At 39.7% G+C, this 22,807-nt stretch overlaps 1 protein-coding gene across 1 annotated transcript; it reads left to right on the forward strand.

The window, feature by feature from the left end:
- Positions 1-21: 21 nt before the first annotated feature.
- Positions 22-22,244, forward strand: CFAP57 (cilia and flagella associated protein 57). Its single transcript, XM_069023119.1, has 22 exons — positions 22-178; positions 253-569; positions 1,450-1,736; positions 1,905-2,070; positions 3,011-3,163; positions 4,201-4,340; positions 5,019-5,184; positions 5,584-5,697; positions 6,193-6,405; positions 7,050-7,223; positions 8,453-8,614; positions 9,045-9,200; positions 11,287-11,380; positions 12,054-12,244; positions 13,231-13,404; positions 14,519-14,677; positions 15,084-15,227; positions 16,311-16,427; positions 17,500-17,634; positions 17,718-17,861; positions 21,644-21,770; positions 22,051-22,244. Exons 1-22 carry the CDS (start codon positions 22-24, stop codon positions 22,227-22,229), a joined length of 3,669 nt encoding a protein of 1,222 aa, XP_068879220.1. The 3' UTR covers positions 22,230-22,244.
- The last annotated feature ends 563 nt before the right edge of the window (positions 22,245-22,807 follow it).

Consider the following 22,807-nt stretch of genomic DNA (forward strand, 5'->3'; position numbering starts at 1 on the left):
GGCGACGGCGGCGGCGGCAGCATGGCGGGGGCGGCCGTGCTGCCCGTGGCCGTGTTCGGCTGCCGGCCGCGGGTGGCCGGCGGTCTCTGCTTCCTGGAGGAGCGGGTGGTGCTGCACGCCGCGGGGGCGGGCTGCCTGCGGCTGCACCTCGAGCACAAGTGGCACAACTTCATCTCAGGTGGCACCGACCCCGGTCCCAACCCTGATCCCGGCCCCGATCGCGGCCCGCCCTGACCGCTCTGCTCCCCGCAGGCACGGAGAAGAGCCGGGGCGTTCAGGCGCTGGCCGTCAGCACCAGCCGGCGGTTCCTGGCGCTGTCGGAGGCGGCGGGGGAGCGGCCGGTGCTGGCGGTCTATGAGCTGACGGCGGAGCGGGCGCGGCGGCGGAGGGTGCTGGCCGCCGCCGAGCTGCCGGCGCGGCAGGTGGTGTCCCTCGCCTTCTCCCCCGACAGCCAGTTCCTGGCGGCCGCCACGGCCCCCCCCGAGGGACACCTCACCTTCTGGCTGTGGGAGAAGCAGCAGCTGGCGGCGTCCGTCCGCGTCCCGGCCGCGGGCGATGGCCCCTGCCAGGTAACGGCTCCACCTCCGCCTGCTTCCGAAACTTCCAAACCCGGGCTGTGCCGGCGTCTCGGCGGCTCATTATTAACACTCCCGTTCACAGTTGACTGGTTCTTCGGGAGCATACTTCACTTGTCAAAAAGGTGCATAAAAGGATCAAACTTTCGTTCAGCAAGTAGCAGGTGCGAGGCTGGACATACTTCAGGACATGTGCACAGTGCATTTTCCCGTTGCCACATGGCTTTTATCCAGGGCAAAAGGAGGAGAGGGCTCTACACTGTAGATTTCATAGTTTTTCTGACCTCTCTTGACATCTGCTGTTGGCCACCCTCAGCAACAGGACACTAGGCTAAATAAAGTTTTCATTGACCCATAATGGACATTCTCACATTTGTATCTGTTGTATCACATGAGATTCTCTCATGAGATCTATGTTACGGGGCCAGTACAACAGGCCAGTGAGTGTGCAATGTGTCCCTCATATCCCTGCAAAAGCACACACTAAATATGTTGGCTGTGCTCAGTAGTTGCAACACACTTCTTGGAAGTTCTCAGTGCACCTTTTCCTTCCTGCAGTTTTCTGTGTGTCTTCTGGTCCCACTTTTCAGGAAGCTTGCTACTGGAAAAACTTGCTAATCAGTAGTAAAGAGGTATTTTGGCCTTCCTTTTGTAATTTAATTTTGATAGACACACTTTTGAAAGGTGGAAAACTGCAATATGTAGTTGTGGAGGTTAATTCTTAGTCTCTTTGGTATTCCTATGTGTTTCTATGAACCACCTTCCTTTGTTTGTTTTCCTGTATCTGGTATAGAAAGTCTTCAGAACAGGTATAATACTTGCTTATTTGTGAACATAGTTGAAAAAAATACTTCCTCTCTTTTTTGTTCCTTAGGTGAGCTTTAATCCTCAAGACAATACCCAGGTTTGTATCACTGGAAATGGCTTTTTTAAACTTTTCACGTATAGTGAAGGATATTTAAAGCAGATGAATTTACAAAGGGGAGAGCCAGAAAACTACTTGTGCCATGCCTGGCTGTCCGAGGAGGAAGTTATATGTGGCACTGATAAAGGCAAACTTAGCTTGTTTGAAACTGGACAGCTGGACTGGGAAATGAGTTTGGAGTACAGAAAACCACCCAAGGAACTAAAAGAAGATACAACAACAAAAGAATATGAGAGGTAAATCTGTTAAATATTATTAGTAAGAGTTCCATGCTTTTGCCTGCAGATTAGTTACTTCCTTCTTGTCCAGTTTATGATGTTGACTGCTGCCTAGCCTTTTTTGATTTGTGCTTCTTTATTTTTAAGTCTTTATGTACTTCCTAATTGCATTTCTGGTGTTTCTAGTGGCCTGGCCTTTGAAGATAATGGTTTACAACAGCATTCTCTGCCTCAAATATCTGCAGTTGCAGCATATTCCAAAGGGTTTGCATGTTCACCTAGCCCAGGAGTTGTTCTTCTGTTTGAGAAGAACGAGGAAAAGGAGGGCTATGAGGAGAGTCAAGAAGTGTGGGTAAGGAGGAAACAAGCTTTTCTAAGCAATTATTCAGCAGAGCCTTGTTTAGAGAACTGTGAGTGCTTCTGATTCAGTTATTAATAATAGCACATTGCTAAATTGCATTGTAAGCATTAGCTAACTGTCCTGGTGATGTCGAAAGGAGTTGCCAAAGGTCACACTGAAAGTCAGTGACTGATGACCTTTTGCAAGGTAGTTATGTATGTTCCCTTCCCACATGTAAAATGTGCTTTGGGGCTGCTAAACTTCAGGAAACCTTTAAGGAACTTTTATTTGTGGAGGCTTTTGGGACTAAGAAGTAGCTTGCATCAGTTTTGAAGAACTAGGCTGTTTGTTTTTTTTCCAAGAAGACGCTGTTCTCCCCTCAGGTATTTATTACAGCTGTCATGAGACTAGTGCACTCTTAAATAATCCTTCTAACTGTTCTATAGCAAACTGTATGCATTGATTTATTGCAATCCCTGGATAAGAACATTAATGAGCTGGTCAAGACTTCATATTCTGGTTCTAAAAGGTCAGATCTTCCCTCTGCATGGGACCCTGTAATAAGACTTGTCTACCGTAACGATACATTACAAAGAACTGTTTTTCTGAAATCACAATTTTTAGGCAGTTCTCATTCTGACACTTGTTAGTTTTTTTCTTGATATTTTTCTACTACCATTTTAATTCTTGTTTAGTGCAGTACTTCAGATTATTGCTGAAATGCTCTCTGATACTTTATTTCATCCATAATGTTATAGATACTGTTAGGTTGTCCTCTTGTCCTCTATTTCCTGCCTTGCAGCAGTAATGTGCTATTAAATATCCAAGCTGTCTTGCTGATATTATGTATGTGTTTATTAGAGGAGCATTACAAGGAAAGTTTGTGTGTGTGCATGCCTTCTACCAAAACATGGAAACCTGGCACAACCCACAGGATGCCTTTCTTGTGCAGCTTCCTCAGGACCTGTTCAGCACTGAGCCAAAAAAGTCAGGCAGACAGGACATTACATGTATATGCTTCAGCCCCTCTGAGGAAACGATGGTTGTTAGCACAAATAAAAATCAGCTCTACATGTTTACCATGTTCTCCACCAAACTTAAAAGGGTAAGTGCAGTTCACATTCACAGCTTTCATGCCCAGTATTGTAATGACACAGGCTAATCAGTGTTGTTTTCTATGATGCATGCTCATAAAATCCTTCAAAGGAACCCTTAAAGCTCAAGATATGAAGAAGTGCTGGGTGTGCATCTCTGAGAGCAGTATTTGTGTAGCCCCTTGCTCAAGCATCCCCCCATGCGAATACCTGATGCTATTCAGCAGAATGATAGAGGACACTTAAGACCATTTAAGGGTGCCTGTTACTGCTGAACCACTTCACTGAGGCTTGAACTGAGGTTTCCTCAATGTAACTGTAGTGGTTTGTGCTCCACTGTAATATGCAGAAATTTTAATGCAATGTTAAAGCTGGAACAGCCATGGGAATCTCATTTGACTGTAAAATGATAGTTGTTGAAGTCTTAGCTAGAAGTGAAACCTCTTTGTGAAATACACACATAATAAAAAACCTTCCCTACTCTGTAGGAGTTAAATAATACAAAGACAAGTGAAAAATGTATTATCATGAAATAGACTTATATGGAATTGAGCACCTAAGCTGTGTACAGGCATATGGGAAGATCTTCACAGGAAGAGGGGTTGTAGCTAGGGGTCCTGTTTCCACATGCAGCCTAAAATTTTATTGGTGCTTCACTTCCAGCATGTGGTAGCTAGACATCCTGGTGAAGTTTTCTATCACTCAGCGCTAGACTTTTTTTAAATATCTGCATGACCAGAAGGTGTTAACTGAATTCTTGCAGGTCCAGTTTTATTTATTTATCTAACTTGCCTTTTTTTACATACGTACAATATGCTCTCACTGCTCTGCCCTGCACCACTTTTCCTGATGATTAATTATAAACTTAAAACTAACACAGTTAGGTTTTTAACACTGTTATGTTCAGACCAGTGCAGTGAAAGGATTAAGTGGTTCCCTCAAATCTATTCTACAACTGTATGCAAAGACCCATGATAGATTATTTTTATCTGACTTACTGCCTGCAACGAAATATTTGTGATTTCCTTGTGTTCTCATTCCTTCTCAGGAGAAGACATCTTATTTTGCATATATGAATTTCCCATTGCATTCTAATTCAATCACTGGTCTGGACATGTGTACTTGGAAACCCATTCTTGCTACGTGTTCCCTGGATAGATCTGTTCGCATCTGGAATTACAAGACGAAGTAACGAGTTGTTTGGATTTGTTATTACCTCTTGCTTTTTTGTATATTGTATTTAGCAGGCAACAGCAGCAATCTCATATGAATGAGAGTGTTGTTCTGGTAAAATTCTTGTGTGGTGTGGGATGTAAATGGTATTACTGACATGATTTGGCAAGTGTGAATATGCAGTGCCTTTAAAATCGGTGCCAAAAGAATACAAAGCTTTTTATATTAAGCTATTTTTGTGTCAGACTTCTTGTGTTTTGGAAAAAACTCTTCAGGAAAGTTTCATTCAGCTTTGTCTTCTGATACTGTTGTCCCATCTCCTTCTTCTTAGCCATAGTTCTTAAGAAAAATTACTCCAGCTATTGAGGTTCCCTGGAGAGAAAAACAAATCTCAAGAGATGTTTGTGTAGGATTGCAATCAGCAATTCATTTGCCTTCTTCATTGTATTCCAGTACACAAGGATTTGCTCTTGCACCTTCCACACCTTCTCTGTGAATCAGAAAGTCAAATTTACTTCTGTTTCCTGTAACATCTGTGTGATGATTACTTAACTGAATAGCAACACACTTCCTTAAGGACAAGGCAGAGTCAGACTGTAGCTGCAGATGTCCTTGCTGGGCCAGATAATGTCCTGTCAGGTGTGAAATTGGGAGTTTGTCCTATTCCATACTGCTAAGGGTTTTCTCTTTCAGCACTTTGGAGCTGTGTAAGGAGTATCAGGAGGAAGCATACACAGTATCACTTCATCCCACTGGCCTTTTCTGTTTGGTTGGGTTTTCTGACAAACTACGATTCTTAAGTCTGCTGTACGAGGACATGCGTATTTTCAAGGAGTTTGCTGTGAAAAAATGTAGAGAGGTAAGGAGTGGTACAAAAATGAAATTGGGCAGTTATGGGGAGCAGAGTGGTGAAGAATGTGACAGAAAACAGAAACTTCTCCAATATATCCTCGTAGGATATAGGATATCCTATATCAAAGCATCGAGAAATGGATTCTGACTATTGGAGAACAGGCCCAGAGGCTTATGTGTAACTGTGGACTTGGGAAGCAGCAGAAGGGATAATTTGCTCAGAAATACTCAAAAACTGAATTTTACAGGGCAAAGCATTGATTAAGAAAACTATAAGTGGCTAATTATGTCATGGAGTTCTCTTTTCATGTAACAATTTGATATTAAAGGATGTAATTGAAATTCATTGCAGGAATGTTTTTATCCATTCCATCTACAGTAATGGGTGGTTATGTTCTTTTTGTAGTGCTCATTCAGTAATGGAGGCCATCTTTTTGCTGCAGTTAACGGAAATGTGATTCAAATTTATTCCAGCATCACCTTTGAGAATGTTACTAATCTGAAAGGACATACTGGGAAGGTTAGTAAACAAATCTTATACAGTACAACTTATTAACATATTAACTAGTTGATAATATGCACATTGAATAGGTAAAGTACAACTTTGGATCTTGAAATTGCCCCAAAAAGTAAAAACAGAAATAGAAAACCCCATTTTCTTTGGTCAGAAGGCAAAGTGTTCATGCACTAGATACATCTGAAAAGTCTGTCCTTAAACTGGAGGTGAAGGATTGGCAGCTGGCTGAACAAAATAAAATATCCCAGTAATAAATTACAAAAACAAAATCTACTCAGTATTGCAATGAACTTTTTCCTGGCAGTGTGTTCATAAAGTAGTTCTTACTGTTGTTTTTTTTAATGCTAAAATAGAATTGGTTGAAAAACATCTAGAGGTTTTGCAGTAAGACTTTGAAGTATGATTCTGAAGTTGTCACAGATTTACCAGTACAGTGACTCCATGCTGTATATCTATAACCTACACATCAAGCTCCTTGGTGTGTTTTGCTTTTGCCAGGTTCAAGCAATTAAATGGAGTGCAGATGACACTAAATTTGTCTCCTGTGACACACATGGTGCTGTGTATGAGTGGAACTTGTTGACAGGTAAAAAGGAGTCAGAATGTGTGCTCAAGACCTGCATCTACAGCAGCATTTCCCTGACTTATGATGCCAAAATTATCTTTGCTGTTGGATCTGACCAAACTCTCAAAGAGATTTCAGAGTCTTCGGTGAGCTAACAAGCACTCTGGATTTTGTTAAATTCTCTGGGGAGGGTACTGGTGCTTTGGTTTCCTTAGCATCCATTTGGTAAATAGGCATCGGTCTGGTTCTGAGAGCTATGACATTCACTGACAGTTTTGTGTTCTTATGTCCTTTACAATGAAACCTGAGATTTTGCTGTAGTTTTATATTTTTGTAATTTTACTTGGATTTACCTAGAAATTTTCTAATCCAGTTAACAAACTAAATAGGCAATATTGTATCAACTGTTCTGCTGAAATACAAGTGCATCACATCTACCACTGTATCTACAGGACTTTTTCTTTCAGAAAAGTAGTAAATTGTATGTAATAACCATTACATCTTTCAGATCACACCAGCTTGGCTTGAAATTTTAATACTGCATATCTATAATAAATACAGAAGTTTTATATCTAAATATTTCTTTTAAATCTAAATTTTTTTTTTTTAAATGTATAAAGTTTGATACTAATTACCGTTCAGGCTATACTTCTATAGGCATATAGATTCTTTTAATTGCATCATTTGCTGCAGGCAGAGGTATAACAATTACTCATGCAATACATAATCAAATACTTAATGTAATGTAAGGGTTTTGTGTGGTGGTTTGTGTTGTTGGTTTATTTTTTAGATCCAGCAAGAAGTGCCTGCTTATGATGCTGTTTATACGACTGTCGCTGTCTCTCGTTCTGGGAGCATGATATTTGTTGGTACATCCCTGGGGACAATTCGAGCTATGAAGTACCCATTAACTCTGAAGAAGGGTTTCAATGAGTACCAGGCCCATGCAGGTGCTGTTACAAAGGTAGCACAGAGTTCTTTCTTTTCCCTGTGGTACCAGCTGCACACAGCTCCTTTAGGGATGATTCTCCTTCCCAATTCATAGCATAATACATTAAAATTAAGGCTGAGTCTGCACATGGAGAATGAATATTGCAGTATTCATAGTAGTCCTGTCTCTAGATATGTCAGGGAATAAGCTGTTGGCTAAAAATTGGCTTGCACCAGGTTATAAAACATGGCATATTGGATGAAGAACTTTGATACAGCTCCTTGTGGAAAGAGGAAGGTAATTTTGTCATAGAATTGTTTAGGTTGGAAAAGAGCTTTTAGATCATCAAATCCAACAGTTAACCCAGCACTGCCAAGTCTGCACTAAACCATGTTCCCAAGCACCACATCTACACGTCTCTTAAATACCTCCAGGGATGGTGACTCCACCACTTTCACTTGTAGATGAGCATCACATTTGCCCATTCCCAGACAGCTGAGACTTCCCTAGTGAGCCAGTACTGCTGCCAAATGACTGAAAGGGCTCGGTGAGCACTTCTGCCAGCTCCCTCAGTGTGCTTTGGTAGGTCCCCATGCTCCAGGAAGCCACATGTTCTGTGTTTTTAAAACTGGTCATAATTTTGGCGTTTTAAGTATCACTGCCAAGTACAGCACCTTGACTTATCCTTGCACAGTCCAACATTAGAATATGAACTTCAGTTACTGTAACTCTACTTTCACCTCATTTGCAAGCTGCATCATCTCCCAGGTACTCTATGCCAGATCAGGCAGCCACAGGAGGTCTGGAGGAGGTGACAGCAGTTATTACTAGATAGTTCTTGGTGAGCCTAGTTATAGTTTCAAAAGAAAAAATTTAGCCACCTGTTGCTCATGCAACTTCTCAAAGAAAAACTCTAGAGACCTTTGGAATTGTAATATAAATTGCCTGCCTGAGCTATAATTGTCTAGAAGGTCTTTTCTGTTTCAGGTTTTTAAAAATCTTCTCTGGCTTTGAGACCAGAAGCAGATCCAGTGTCTACACATACTCTTTCCCTTCCCTTTGTTGTTTCAACCAGGGTGGAACAGAAGTAGAGGACATAATCAAAATGTTGGTAGTGGGGCTATGTTACTATTTCAGCTGTTGACTTTCTGTGGTAGAAATGAAGGGAGTATGTGGGTGGGGAGAAAAATGTGGTGTAAAATAAAACCGTGTCTCCATTCTTCGATGTCTCATCTGTTATTTTGTTGTCTCTTCCTTCTAAGATGACAGTAACAAATGATGACCAATTTCTACTGACTGCTTCAGAGGATGGCTGTATATTTATCTGGAAAGTGCATGATAGAGAAGGTGGGGGACTGAAAGGGGAACAGGAACTTCAGTATGCTGAGGAAGTGTTGATCATGAGATCAGATATAGATGAGAAGGTAGGAGGAGCAACTCGTGAACATCAGCCATAGGATTTCTGCGAATTGCATTTGCATGATGCTTGTTACCAGCCAGTCCTATATGGCTTTGGTCAAAGAGGTTACAGCAAGTTGCTGCAGCAGCTTGTCGATATTCAAGCAGCATTTTACAAACAGGGAGTGTGGAGAAAAGTTTAGACTTTTCTCTAATACTTCCCCCAATCTCTTGAAAACACTTTTAATGGAGTAGAGAAGTAAGAAGATGCATTTTTATAAACTGTCTTGTAAGATAGCAAAGGAGCCTTACTTCTGGAACTTCTTGGTCTGTCTGAAGATTCTCTGTAAAGGCTGTTCATAAATACATGCATGTAAATAAAACATCCTTAACAAGCTGTTGCTAGTGGCAAATATTCTCTCTCTTAAAACTGTTTTCTCATCCATGTCCTAGCAGAGTCAGGCAATACTAGACCTGCAGATTTGTGTGAAAGATCTGCAGACAGAAAGTGATTACGAGCTACGTCTCAAGGACATGTACTGTGAAGGAAAAATAAAAGCATTGGAAGAGAATTTCGCTCAGGAAGTAGACTCCCTTAAAACCAAACACCAGGTATGATTCATATTGCAGAACCAAATACTAAGATATTTTTCACTGAAGAGTTGAACTCAAGCTTGCATTACATATATAGAAATGCCATACAGCATCTGAAGTTATTCCTTTCCAGTTAAGATGTTCTTGATATTTGTAAAGCATGAAAGTACCTTTGAGTCAAGTATCTTATAGGTACAAGGGGATGCAAGAATTGTCCTAGGTGGCCTGTAAGTATCTTCACATAAAAACAGCACAGTAAATACTGCCTGAGACTGAGGATCAGTAGTAGAAATGGGACTCTGCCTTAAAAGCTCCTTTGCATATAAGGTTGCAGCTGCTGCAGGATCTAACAGTTATTCTCCTTAATGCTGCTTTCTTCATGTCCTGTCTGCTTAGAACTTTTTAAGAACATCTGCTGAGGTTTCTTGTATGTTTTTTGAAAATAAAAATATATTTTGAAAATAAAATATACTCCCTGGATGTCTTCTGTTCGTGTGCTTATTGACTTCTTTGTGGTCGTTAAGCAGGACTCCCCTGAAAAGCAAAGGCTGTGATAATTCTTCCCAGCATCTCATTTGTCTGTGTCTGATAATGCTATTCTGTCCATCTGTCTGGAGCACACACTGGATTTCTGACCTGTAATTTGTTATATTTCTGGACTTCTTTTAGATGTAGAAGGCAAGGGATCCAGTAGTAATTTCTCTGTCAGTAAAACAACTTGAAGTAAGAGATTATATACACATGATTCAATCCTGTCAACCTCATGTTCTTTTTGAGCTTTTGGGTGAATATTGTCCTGTTCTGGTGATTTGTTAGTGCTTATTTTGTTGAGTTGTGCATAGTCCCTTCAAGCAGTATTTCTGTTTGACTCCACATAAAAAAGTTCAGTATGAAAACTTGCCAAGTTACTTATTAGTTGTAATATTTTACAGGCTTGTAATTTTGAAGTGCTCTTTTTATGCCTTTCTTGTCTTGTGGCCCTACAGTTGCTCTAGCCGGTTTTTGATAGTTATTTTTTGAGGAGGTTTAATTATTCATTTTAATGTTTTCTTCAAGTATTTTTTCAGACTCTTTGGCTTGTCTCACCGTGGTTTTTTTCATCTAAATAACCTGAGTTTCAACCTTTCTATTTTTCCTCTCTTTTGTAGAACCTAACCTTGTACAAGAAAGCCATTTCAATTCTTGTGGATCCCTCTACCTCTGTTTTATCTCTGCTGGTTTTTTTCTGGGGTTTTCAGGTCTTCTGATAAGTAGTGCTTAGCTATAAAGTTATAATAATCCCAGCTACACTGAAAATTCTTTAGACTTGTTGATTATTGCAAGCAAGTGCCTTTGAAGGTGAATAAAAGTTCTCTAGGCAGGCAAATGGTACTTCCTGTCCAAGTATCAGTACATGTTAGGATTAAACTGAATGACAGCTTTAGACTTGGGGCTAACCTTTCTGGTTGTATCCATCAGACAAACAGAATATTTCTGCTTATGCAAGACCCATGCAGTTGTTACAAGAAGAAAGTGGAAATATTGTAACTATGTTACAATTCCTAGCTTCTCTGGAAAATTTCTCAGCTGTTTTCTTGCTCCAGTTCTTTGTGCTTTTGTAGAAGGTTAAGTAATTTTTAGTGGCAGTCTGACATTCCAAGCAAATGGCATTCAAAATTCACTCATGCTGAGCTTTATGTCATACTATGCAAATGTCAGCATTTTAGGACCTCAAGGTTGCTTCAAGTGAGACAGGGAGCAGCTTGAACTTTAATATCTGGACAATAATTTATGGAACCACAAATTCTCCTCAAGCAGACATACATACAGGAGTGGGGGCTTTCGTCACTCACAAACTTTTCTTGTTAGATTAGGGTCAGTACCCTGTATTATATGAACTTTGTTTGCTGCTTTTCCTTAGCTTTCATTAGCTTAACTTGTCAAATCAAACTAATATCTGGGAGAACTTGTTTTAGTGACATACGGCATCTCAGTTTTGGTGAGAGATTTCACACATATTTCTGTTGTGTATGTATTCCTCACCAGGGGCAAGCACACAAACATTTTGGACATTACTTTGCCTAGTTTCAAATTAAAATATATTTTTCTTTTTTTCTTTCCCTAGATTTTACAGGAAGAGAAAGAAAAACAGGAGCTACAACACCAGGTTCAACTGTCTGAGCTGATGGATCAACAGGCTAGGGAGGTGCAACGGCTAGGTTAGACTCTAACAAGTGTTTATAACTAGAAACAGGGGAAATGCTTTATTGATAGCAAATGATGTGACAGGGAGGCATTACTAGAGTAAAGGTATAAAGAAAAATGAATGTATGTCATGTAGGTATTTGGTGCAGCCCAAATGGTTGTCTAAACTGCACCATACACACACGTGCAATGATGAGAACATGCACATGGGCCCTGTATCTTAGAGGTTTAGTTCTTGAGATTAGTAATTTCTTAATTTTGTTAATAGCTCACTGTGCAAGAACAGTGCAGTCATTCAGTTCAGCAAGGAGGTGCACACAGCCTGGAGAAAACCTGCATTACAAATTCCAGATTTGTAATCAAGATAAAAATACTGCAAATTAGTACCAAAGAGCAAGTTCCCCCCATAAATGAGTCCACTGCCAACTCATACTTTGTAGCAGTTGAGCTTATACCGCTCTGCCATGGTTGTCATCCCAAGGAAATGCCTAAATCAGTCGTCAGTTATGTATGGCTACAGAGTCTAAAGCCCCAGTATATCTGATGAAGAAAGTGATGAAATACTTCTACTTGTAATTTATTGCAACCAGCTGCCAAAAAGACAGTAAAGAATAAGACAGCCGCAGAAGGATAGGATTCATCCCTCTTTTCTATTAGTTTTATCCATTCCATGTTTCCTGTTAACAGAATCTGACAGTAATCAGAAACTCTTAATGGAAAATGAGAAATACCAGGAGCTGCAGGTGAAATCTCAGAAGATGGAGGAGGAATATGAGAAACAATTGCACAATTTGGAGGAAAGCAAAAGCAAGGCTGTGGCGGAGTTAAAAGAACATTATGAGAAAAAACTTAAAGATAAAGCTGTTCTGCTGGAAGAGGTAGGAGGCTTGATTTGCCCTTTGATTTGTTGACCAAGTTTATCTTCAACTGTGATAAAATATTCCCTAGGACAGGAGAGGCTGGCATCTTCCATGCAAACCCTAATCTGCTTGTAACCATGGGAAAATATTTTGACAGGTAGAATAGTAATAAGGAAGACCTAGCTGAGTCACTAACTTTTCAGGGTTTCATACCTTGAGTAACTTGCTAAGATTAATATCCTTGGGCTTTCTCAACTTCATCTCCATTTCTCCTACATCCCAGAATTCCTGTTTATTAATGTGACTTAGATAATACATTTACTGTAATTGAAGAAAGAAAGATTCAATCATGTTGTTCTAGTGAAGAGATAACATTTTGAAAATGGTGAATTACATTCCTGAGCCCTTGAGGTTCTTACCTGCATAATTTGGGGAACAAAGATAAATGTCCTGAATACTTCAAAAATTCCTGTGGTCAAAGACTTCGCTTGAGAAATGCCAGCCAGATAACTGATACTTACATATTTAGAGTCAGTAAATCCTATCACCATTACTGTTTGCAGCCCTGTGTTGCAATACCAATTTGAAGAGAATGTAAGAAGAGAGGCATACAGAGACTGAGGCAAACCCAGGTGTTTATTGGTCCTAATGCATCAGAAACAGCAATTTTAAAAGATCCTAAGTGATACTGGTTTGTTCTGCAGCCAGAACAAGTTTGCTGATGTTAGTATCTCAGCCAGATTCCTAACTTGAAGCATTCAAGTCTTAAGAATTATATATTTTAAAAAAATTTAAAAAAATGAGAACTTTTAATGTGTATGTTATCAGTTTCTAAAGTTACTTTAATCCACTAAGAAGTTATCTTAGATGATATTGCTGCAATTGAATATTCCACTAAATATAGATTCTCCAAGAAGAAACACAGTTACAAATAACCTTTTATTTCTCTCCTTTATTGGTCTCTTACTATTGCCTTCTCTAAGTTTTGTTTTCCTTAACTCCAGGCAAAGAAGAATATGAAGAAGCAGATTCAAGCACAAGAAGAAATGGAGAAACAAATTTATGAAGATGCAGACAAAGAAATCTTGGAAATCAAAGACAAGTATGAGAGAGAGCTCTTGGAAGAAAAGGAGTCCAACATACAACTGAAAGGAGAAATAGGAGTCTTGAATAAAAGGGTATCTTTTATTCTGTGCTAGTATCAGACCTGCACAAGACGACCTGTAACTGAGGGTTGAATGTGATTAATGGCATGTCAATTTATTCCATTAATCTAGTCTGTAAATATGTGGCATTTCATATGAGATCAGTAGTCCATTCTTAGATTAGTTTGAGTGTTTAGAATATTTGGGCAGAAGAAGAAGCTGTCTGCTGGTTGTATTGATGATATGATAAGAGATAGATGATAAAGGAGGTGTGTTTTTATTAGTACACTTTCTCTTATCTACATAGTTTTAAACTATAAATAATATTGTTCATCCTATGACAGGAAAGAAACAAACCTTTTAATTTTTCTAAGATCTAATACTTTGCTTTATTAGTAAAATCCTTATACTGCTTCATTTGTTGCAATAATCCTCATGTTTTGTTTGCATCATCATTTTTTATTGGCTTTACTAGGATTTTTAAGGAGGCATAAAATCTTTTACCTCTTTTACTGTCTGGGTATTACATTTGCCTAAGGATGTTAGAGGGACATTTTTTCTTCTTCGTTTTCTTCAATATTTATCTGGAGACAGAGAGGTTCTTTTCATACCCTCTGCTATCATGGTACTGTCTTTAGTTTCTTTGTCTTTTAGACCTCAGGAATTTCTTCATGTGTCCTTACAGTTTGTCCAGCACCATTCATTGGTTCCAAGTTTCTTGGCTTCACAGATCTTAGTACTAAGGCAGGGATTTTGAGGGTACCCAAGAGCTATGAACTGGGCACCCTTCCAGTCTTCCATCTTTAAAGATGTATGGCAAATGTTCACCTTATAAGAATTTTCCATGGATTGAGTGTTATTTGCAGGTGATGCTCAAATATAATATCCATACCCTTCTTGTTTCTGGATGCAATTTCCTTGCTTCCTTGTAGTGCAGTAGGTATTCTTGTCAGAATATACAGAAAAAGCAAAAATGGATATTCAATCCCCTTTTGAGTTGCAGTTTAACTGATGTGATGCTCCTTCATCATATCTTAGTTTGATATCCTTTATCCCACACTGTCTACAAGGTATCCCACAGAATAGGATGGCCAGGTTGTGCACAGCTTTTGGAGACTGTGAAGTTCTTACTTGTTTGCCTCTCTAGTTGAACAGCCTACAGAAAGAGCTCAAGGACAGAAACAGGGATATTGAGGAAATGAGACTGGAACAGCAGAAGCTGCAAGACATCATTAAATCACTGGAGAAGGAAATCACAGCACTAAAGACAGAGGTTAAAGAGAGAACAGACACTATCCTAGAGAAGGTGAGAAACTGGACAATTTGATGACATCAAAATCACCTCCCTTAATGAAATAGAGATATTTATTTTAATAGTATTTGTTGTGGCAGTATCACGTGACTGGAAACTCAGTTTCAGCTTAAGGAATTTGTGATCTCCAGTTTGGGATTTCAGTATTTAATTTGCATTCTAAGCTTTTCTTGGAGAGCTCAAGTTCAGGATGTTGACTTTCTCATCCCCTGTTCTGGGATCTGTAGATGGTTCAGCATTATTTCCTCCCTCCCATCTAATCTGTAGATTTGCAGCTGAAGTTCAGTCTTCCACAAGATCTGTGACTGCTGGTTTTGCCTTTTCCATGTTTGTGCCTTGTCCTAGAGATCTGTTTGAGAGTGCTGGGTCTGATTTGGATCTCTGTACCCATTTCTTCCAGGAGAAGCATATATATGATCTAAAAATGAAAAATCAGGAACTGCAAAATTTCAAGTTTGTGCTGAGTTACAGAATAGAGGAGTTTAAGAAGCAAATAGAGTCACGTGAAAATCATATTGAGACAATGAGGAAACAGATCGATGAGGTGAGTAACGCTCTCATTTGGCCTCTGCTACTAAACCCCTTGTCTGAATACACAGATGACCCAACAAGTTGATGAAAGATTCCACCCTGTTTGTTCCTTGACTTCATTCAAGGATACACAGTACTGATTCAATATCCTTGCAGCTAATAAAAATATCTGCACACAATAGCTATTTCATTTTCTATCACGTGCTACCAATAATCAACATAGTTTCTGTATGTAATCCTAGATTTTGCTTAAAAATAGATCTTGTCCTTACGTGGTTGCCCTCCATGTGCCCTGAAGCATTTGCAAGATACTGCTTTTATTGATCTGGTGAAAGAGAGTAAATTTCTTCTCTCAGAAATGTTGCAGATTTATGCAAACATAACTCTGCTTAGGGGTTAGGTACATAGACAAATTATATTAATCAGTTGATACATTGGAAATTTGAATGTATTCATACTTAGCATGCAGCAAATTCATTGAGGGAACTTATTTATGATAGAAACTTGCTATGGTCTCTGCATAGATGTATCCTTAGTCAAACTAGGACTATGGTGACACAGTCTTTTAAATAAAATGCAAACTAATGAACAATTTGTATGTACTCCAGACTAGCAAGATGAAATCCCTGTTGTCTTTTTTGGTCACCATCTTGTGCCATAAGTAAATGTGGTAGTACCCTTATTGGTTTTTTCCTGTGTGTTCTACATATGTACCCACAGTTTTCAATCCATTTGTTTCTTTTCAGTTCTAGTTATTGTTGCCCTTACTCTTTCCAGTATTTACTGTTCATTTCCATCTCATCCATTTTTATTCAGATGGAACAGTAGAGCTCCAGTTCAGCTCAAGGAAATGAAGGGGCATCACATAATTTAAATCACTGCGACTCAACAGGGATTTGCACATTCATTCATGTGGTTTCTGTATATTCTGACAGAGGGCAGTGTTGTTACAAAATTGACGTTTCTCATGTTGTCATTCAACCTGAAGGGGGACCTATTCCCTCAAGTCTGTATTTCCAGTTTCTGGTTTTCCTGTTATGTGTTATTTTTTCACATCTCCTTTTAGCCCTGATTTCCTCCTCCTGCTTCCTTTCAGATGGAGGATGAGCTGGAACAATTCCGCAAGGAGAGCACAGAGCTGAAGATGAACATCACACAACTGCAACAGAAACAGAAAGCAACTGCTCGTGAGGTGCACAGAGAGATGGAGAAGGTATGGGGTACCCCCATCATGCAGGTCCCACAGAATTACATTGGTGGAGACAGAACACTGGTGAAGCATTCATCTGAGCAAACAGTTACTTCAAGGGTGCTGTGTCCAAGGACCAAGAGAGCCTCTGGTCAGTGGGGACAAAGAAAGAAAACTCCCAAGCCTGCAACCAGCTTAGATCGTTCATATTAAAAAAAAAAAAAAATCCAGTTATTTATGTGTCAACACACACTGTCCTGAGTTTAACAGAACAGGGAGGCAAATGCTGAACTACTTGTTCCTGCCCAAGCCTAAAATCTGGGGACGCTTGGCCTAAACAGGAGCAGCATGTAAGATACCACCTAGGCATTAATTGGATGATACAAAGGATGGTCTCATTAATGGAGGAGTCAAGGACCCCTTGTTTGACAACATATCAGACATGAGGGAGGAAAAGGGAGTGCAGGTGAAGGTGGAGGAGCTTAGCAGGCAGTGCATGAGTGAGGAAGTAGGTAGAGAGGCCTGGCAGAAACCAAGAGAGAATGAGAAGGCAATCTTGATGTGAAATCAGCAAGCTGTGCATGTGTCTGATGTGTTTTGTCCCTTGCCTTCTCTTCTTAACTGTTGGTGTGTTGTTTCTAAATAAGAAGGTAGGACAGCATTTGGACAATGCTCTCAGGCACATGATGTGGCTCCTGGGAATGTCCTGTGCAGGGCTGAGTTGGACTCAATGATCCTGGTGGGTCTCTTCCAACTCAGCATATTCTGTGATTCTGTGTTTGGGAAAGGACAGTGGGTGATAGCATAATGAGCCACTGGTTTTCAGATGTCATCTCTGGATGCTGGCACTGATATTACCTAGTGCAAGTATCTTGGCTTATTATTACTGCTAAAATCGATTCAACATAGATTCAACTGCTACTGCTATTCAACATGTAGTGCTCACATCCCCAGTGAGTTTTTAATTAATTTTTTTTAATGAAGTGGAAGGAAGTATATGAGAGTTTACACCAGTTCCACTAGACTTTCTAGAAAATTGCACATGATGGAGTGTTCTGATGAACCAAGTAAGAATGTGACTACGTCATTCTTGCAGAAGCAAAATATGGAAACCCTCATCAAACGATTTAAGTCAGATCTTCATAATTGTGTGAGCTTCATTGATGATTCCAAAAAAATGAAAGATCGTATCCGTGAACTCTACACCAAGTATGTGCATCAATCAGACCTGGTGAGTCAGGACCTTTGCCTTCTCCTTGTCCATGACTTTGTCTGGTAGTGTAATTACTGAGGCAACATGCTGTGCCCTCTCAGGTGGAGGTTCAAGCAGTAGATGCAGATTTGCAGCAGCAATACGAGAAACAGCAAGAGTATCACGAGAGGAATTTGGCAGTTTTAAGGAAGAGGGTGATGAAGGATAAGGAAATGCAGCACGCTGCTTACATGCGCATCTTGCAGGTAATAAGCCTTTCCTTGTGGTGTGGAGGGGGAACAAAGGAAGTGGCTGCACAAAAGAGACTTTAGTAACCTTGCTGTTGTGGTTTCTTAGGACTTTGAAATAGTTTTGGTTGGCTTTTGTTTCAGACATTCCTACATTTTTCAAGTGCCTCCATTAAATTTTCTGAACAAAAAGAGCAAGATCTCTGAAGTCAGAAATGGCTGCTGTTTTGTGGATACTTTATCTCCCACTCCCTAAAAGGAGATAGGGAACTTCTGTTGCATGGATGTTTTTAAGAAAATTACTGTACTTATTTTTTATTTCAAACAGTATTTATAGTTGCCATCATAGTCAATTTGCCCTTGTTTGGGTGTCAAGCTGTATCTGCTATGTGGTAATGTTCAGGAATTAATTTTGGAGGAAGAAAAAAAAAAACTTTGTCCACATAGTCCCATGCCTACTGGTCTGAATTCAGAAGAACTTTCTGCTTTTCACATCCAAATTTTTCAAGGAAGTTCAGAAATACATGGGGGATATGTCTATTTGGACTAAGATCTCTTGTTCAGAATCCTTGTAATCTCATGACTGCTGGGGTCAAAGATTCAATTTGTTTTCATCTGGAGTGGGAGGACCTAGAGCCCCACACCAGACATCCTAGGAGGACAGCTTTTCTTCTTAATATGATCTTCTGCTCAGTCAGCATTTCCTTTTCCCCTCACTAGCCCTTTCTCCATTGTTACTTTATTATGCTTCCTCAGGATCATTAAATCTCAATCCCCTCCTAAGTCACCCATTGTTTGCTATTTATTCATAATTTGCTTCTTCAGGGCTAGACAGCAGCAATCTTCTTCCCTGCCCCTGTTTTAATTTTTTTACTCTTTCTATGAGTTAGCTGTTTTCTTTGGCACAAAAGGAGGTAGCTTCAGAAAATAACCTGAAGAATTTCCTTGCTGGAATAGGGTGACAGATGGTGTTCATAATGATAATACTTGATGTCTTGGATCAGTAAGCCTAACATGAAATGATGATTAAAACCAAATTAATAAAACATCTGGAAGATGAAGATATCAAAGATTCTAACCAGCCTGGTTTCTTCAAAGAAAAAGCAGTTCTCTGAAGTCCAGTAGATTAATGAGATTTTTACAGCCAGCAGGAATTATCATGGTCTTCCAGTCTTTCACAGGGGGCTTTTAAGACTAGTTTAGACAAAGTTCTGTCAGGATTTGCTTTGAAAAAGCAAATGACATCTTGACAGTCTTCTAGCTCTGTATTTTTATTATTCCTCAGTTGTGCTTACATTTGCAGAGATATTCCTTCCTCTCTGGGAGATTATTCATAGGTACACTCCACTAGTGACTGCTGCAACAGATGATTAGAACTGTCAAGATAATTTTAATTATTTTTACCAGTTGACAAGTTGCCTGTAATTCAACTATTAGTTTTTCCTCCAGCCTTCTGTATTGGTAATGGCTTCTTTGGATACATGAAAACAGAGACACTGAATAACCTTGAAGTAGTGCTGCTTAAACTGAAGCCCATATAGGATGAAGTTTTCTATATGTCCTACCTGTCTCTGACAGTCAGCACTGTAGACTCTTCCTAGGCTGTAGATGGCATCCATATCACGTGCCATTGTACCTGATGGCCTCATCATCCATGCATTTGATCAGTCCCTTTTCTGAAACAATTAGTTCTTTGCCACAACATCCCGTGACAATGAGTTTTCCCATTAACTTTTATTTTAATCCATTCTGTGACATTGCATTGCAGTGCAAGCATTCTGTCAGAATGCAAATATTGAATTAAAGGCTAATCTGTCTGGAGAGAAGGCCTCTTCAGAAAAATATTATCAGTGTCAACCAACAGCCTTTTAGCACCAAGCAAACCAAACAAGACATTTATACATAGCCCAGATTGCCTCATACAAGATACTCTGTATTATATTTCCTGATAGACCAAAAGCAAGATCTTCATTTGATAGCAGCAGGCAATCACTTGGACCAAACCTATGAAGGTGCTCATGACTAAAGTACACCTAAATGGAAATGCTGTGACCTAACCCTGAAAGCTGGTCAAAAGAAAATTACCTTGACTGATTACTGGAAGTTACCTTCTTTCATGTGTTCTTTCAGGATCAAGCTCTGGAATAAATGCATAGAGTCAAATGTCATCTGTATTAAAAGGCTTGAATTAAACAAGTCAGACTCAACAAAATATTACAGTTCCAGAGCTGCCTGAGCACACCAACTCCTGCTGCATTTATAGTCCAGCATAACCACTGCAAGAGCGACTCTTCCTGCCCAACAAGCTCAGATCTTAATGAATCCACCACTCTTCCTCCAGTCAGTGATTTTCAGCTGAGGAGGAAGTAAAGCACAGCTGCTGTACTTGCCTTAGTGTGAAGTATTGATAATCTTGCCACACATGTGCCCTGAGCTATTGCTGCCAACCTGAACTCGAGTGCAGCCACATACAGAGAGGTGCAGTGAGCTTTGTACTTTGCTACTGACCAGTCTGCAGTTGTGTGGTGCCAATACTTTTACAAGCATACTTGAAGGAACTGAGTCATACGCTTTGCACAATCTTTTATGGCAACACAATTATCTCTATCAACCAAAATTATCATTAAAACAAAAGTAAAAACAAGATTTGAAGACACCTTTTTCATGGAAATATTTCATTAATCCTTGTTCTTATCTCCTCTTGTTTTAGTGGGTTCCCTACTGCTTGAGACAGGTATTATGTGAGGTACCCTAAGTATGCCTTTTTGCCATCTTTTTAAAATATTGCTACATATGATGAAGTTTCAGGGGTTGGAATGGGGCTGTGTTCCAAAAGTTCTAAAAAAACCACCACAGGTAGCTGAAATAGCTATTCGTAGTTCAAGTATGATGGCAGGTGTTTAACATTTGCCTTTGTTATTGATGTGGTAAGGTATTCACTGTCCTTGTAAGAGGCAAATACACAATTTCACTTCATTCTCTTGAATACAGAAAAAAAATATTTAGTTAAAGGTGCTCCTGTTTCTGAATCATGAGCAGCAGTTTTATCATCCTTCACTAGTATTAGCCCATACTGGTTTTGCTGAAGTCTTTGAACCTGTTGCAACAATGGGTAAATTTCATTTACTGGCACTTTCACAGCTCTTCAGCAAGATGCTTCATGGTAGGCTACTAAAAACTTAGAGGATTGAACTTTTATGAGCTGAAAATTGGCTGAAAAAAGAACAAAAGACGAATACATTGCTAACTTTTCCTTATAACAGCATGTTAGCAGTAAGTATCTCAAATCTCCAAATGCTTTATATATTTCTCAGTTTGGAGGGAGTGTGGAAAAGTGATGTCTGTCAGAACTAATGAAGAGGGCTTTGAATAATTGCAAGGAGATAAAGATCATTTGAATGAACAAATACATAGTGACAAATGAAAAGCAAAATAATACACACTGGAGGGAGAGATGGGAATTCTTCGCATTAATTCTGAATTAATTGGATCAATTTAGGAAGGCCCTGAGCTTCCCTTTGGACTTGGCAAGGAAGATGATACCTTGGAGTGCAGCTGAAGTCAGAAAAGCAAAACAAATAATAGTTTTTTGAGCTAACGTGGTTCAAATACTGTCATGTTCTGTGTCACATCTACTGTGGTCTTACCTGAAATGTTGTGTACTCTACTCACTGCCCAGCACCTTCTGCTTGTGATATTGATTCTATACTGTCCAGTGTCTTTCTCAAAGATATGAAGATACATATTGCTCAGCCAGATAGTACCTGTGCTTTTCCTTACAGAGCACGTTGTTTTTGCAGGAAAATGTGAGTCTGATTAAGGAAATCAATGACTTGCGGCAAGAACTAAGGGTCGCCTATGCCCAGGTGCACGACCTCCGGTCAGCACTGAAATTAAACAAGGACAAAAAGGCAATTGAAGACACAGGTGAATAGTTCTTGTATATTTTCCATATTGTCAGTACTCATTGCAGAAGCCCTTTTTGTCCTTGGTGAGCAATTCTATTACTGTGTTTCATTCTAGCTTGTCTGCTTGGTGGTACCTGTTATATTCTAATGTTAACTGTAGAAGCTGCTAATTCCTGCAGATTCTTACTGTTTAGATCTACTCCTTCAGCCCTGAAAGATGCCTTCCCTTGTTCATGCCAAAGAACTGTATGAGCTGGACCTTTGTTACAGTGCTAACTCCTCTCTATTTTATATTCTAGCTCCCTCCAGTGAACTTCTGTTCAGCCCAGCTGTCCTAAGGTTGAATCCAGAGATGGAAAGTGAAAAAATCATAGAAATGCAGCAGCTAGAAATTCAATATCTGCGAGACCAAATCCAGGAGAAGGGACAAGTCGTGAACTGTCCAGGTTCAGTCTCTCTTGGTCAGAAATCTTCCTGAACTGAATCTGGAAAGACACCACAAGACAGAGCAACACTGATGTGGTTCAAGGATGCCTTATTATATCCTCCTGGCAAGATCAGAAATGCAACAGCATAGATTAGATTTACATGGTCTTACACTCTTCCACTAGAAGCATTTGTGCATCAATCAGTGTTCTGAACACTTCTTCTACTTTCCTGAAATCTGCTCTTTTCATGACCTAGGAGCCAAGAGAAAAAAAAAAAAATTGTGTTAGTGTAAAACTAATCTTTGTGCCTTCGTGCTAGGTACTCATCTTTCCCTTGAAAACTAATGTGTCCTAATTCAGAAGAGCTAATCAAACTGTAAGCCTTTTCTGCTAGAATTCTAGTTTGGTGTAATTGTGCTGCAAAATTCAACATCGGCCTTTTATTTTCCAGTATTAAATTGTCCATGTCCATACAAAGGACTGCTGCTCTTAAGACAGATGTCATTGTTATTCCAAGCAGGTATCCAGTCACAGATTAACAACCCTTGTGAGGGCAACCTTTGACTCAAGTACGCCCGGGCTAGAGCCCTTGCTCAAGCATCTGCCTCCTGTCTAGAGATGTGTTGCC

The sequence above is a fragment of the Aphelocoma coerulescens genome, chromosome 8, assembly GCF_041296385.1.
Source record: "Aphelocoma coerulescens isolate FSJ_1873_10779 chromosome 8, UR_Acoe_1.0, whole genome shotgun sequence".
Lineage (NCBI taxonomy): Eukaryota > Metazoa > Chordata > Aves > Passeriformes > Corvidae > Aphelocoma > Aphelocoma coerulescens.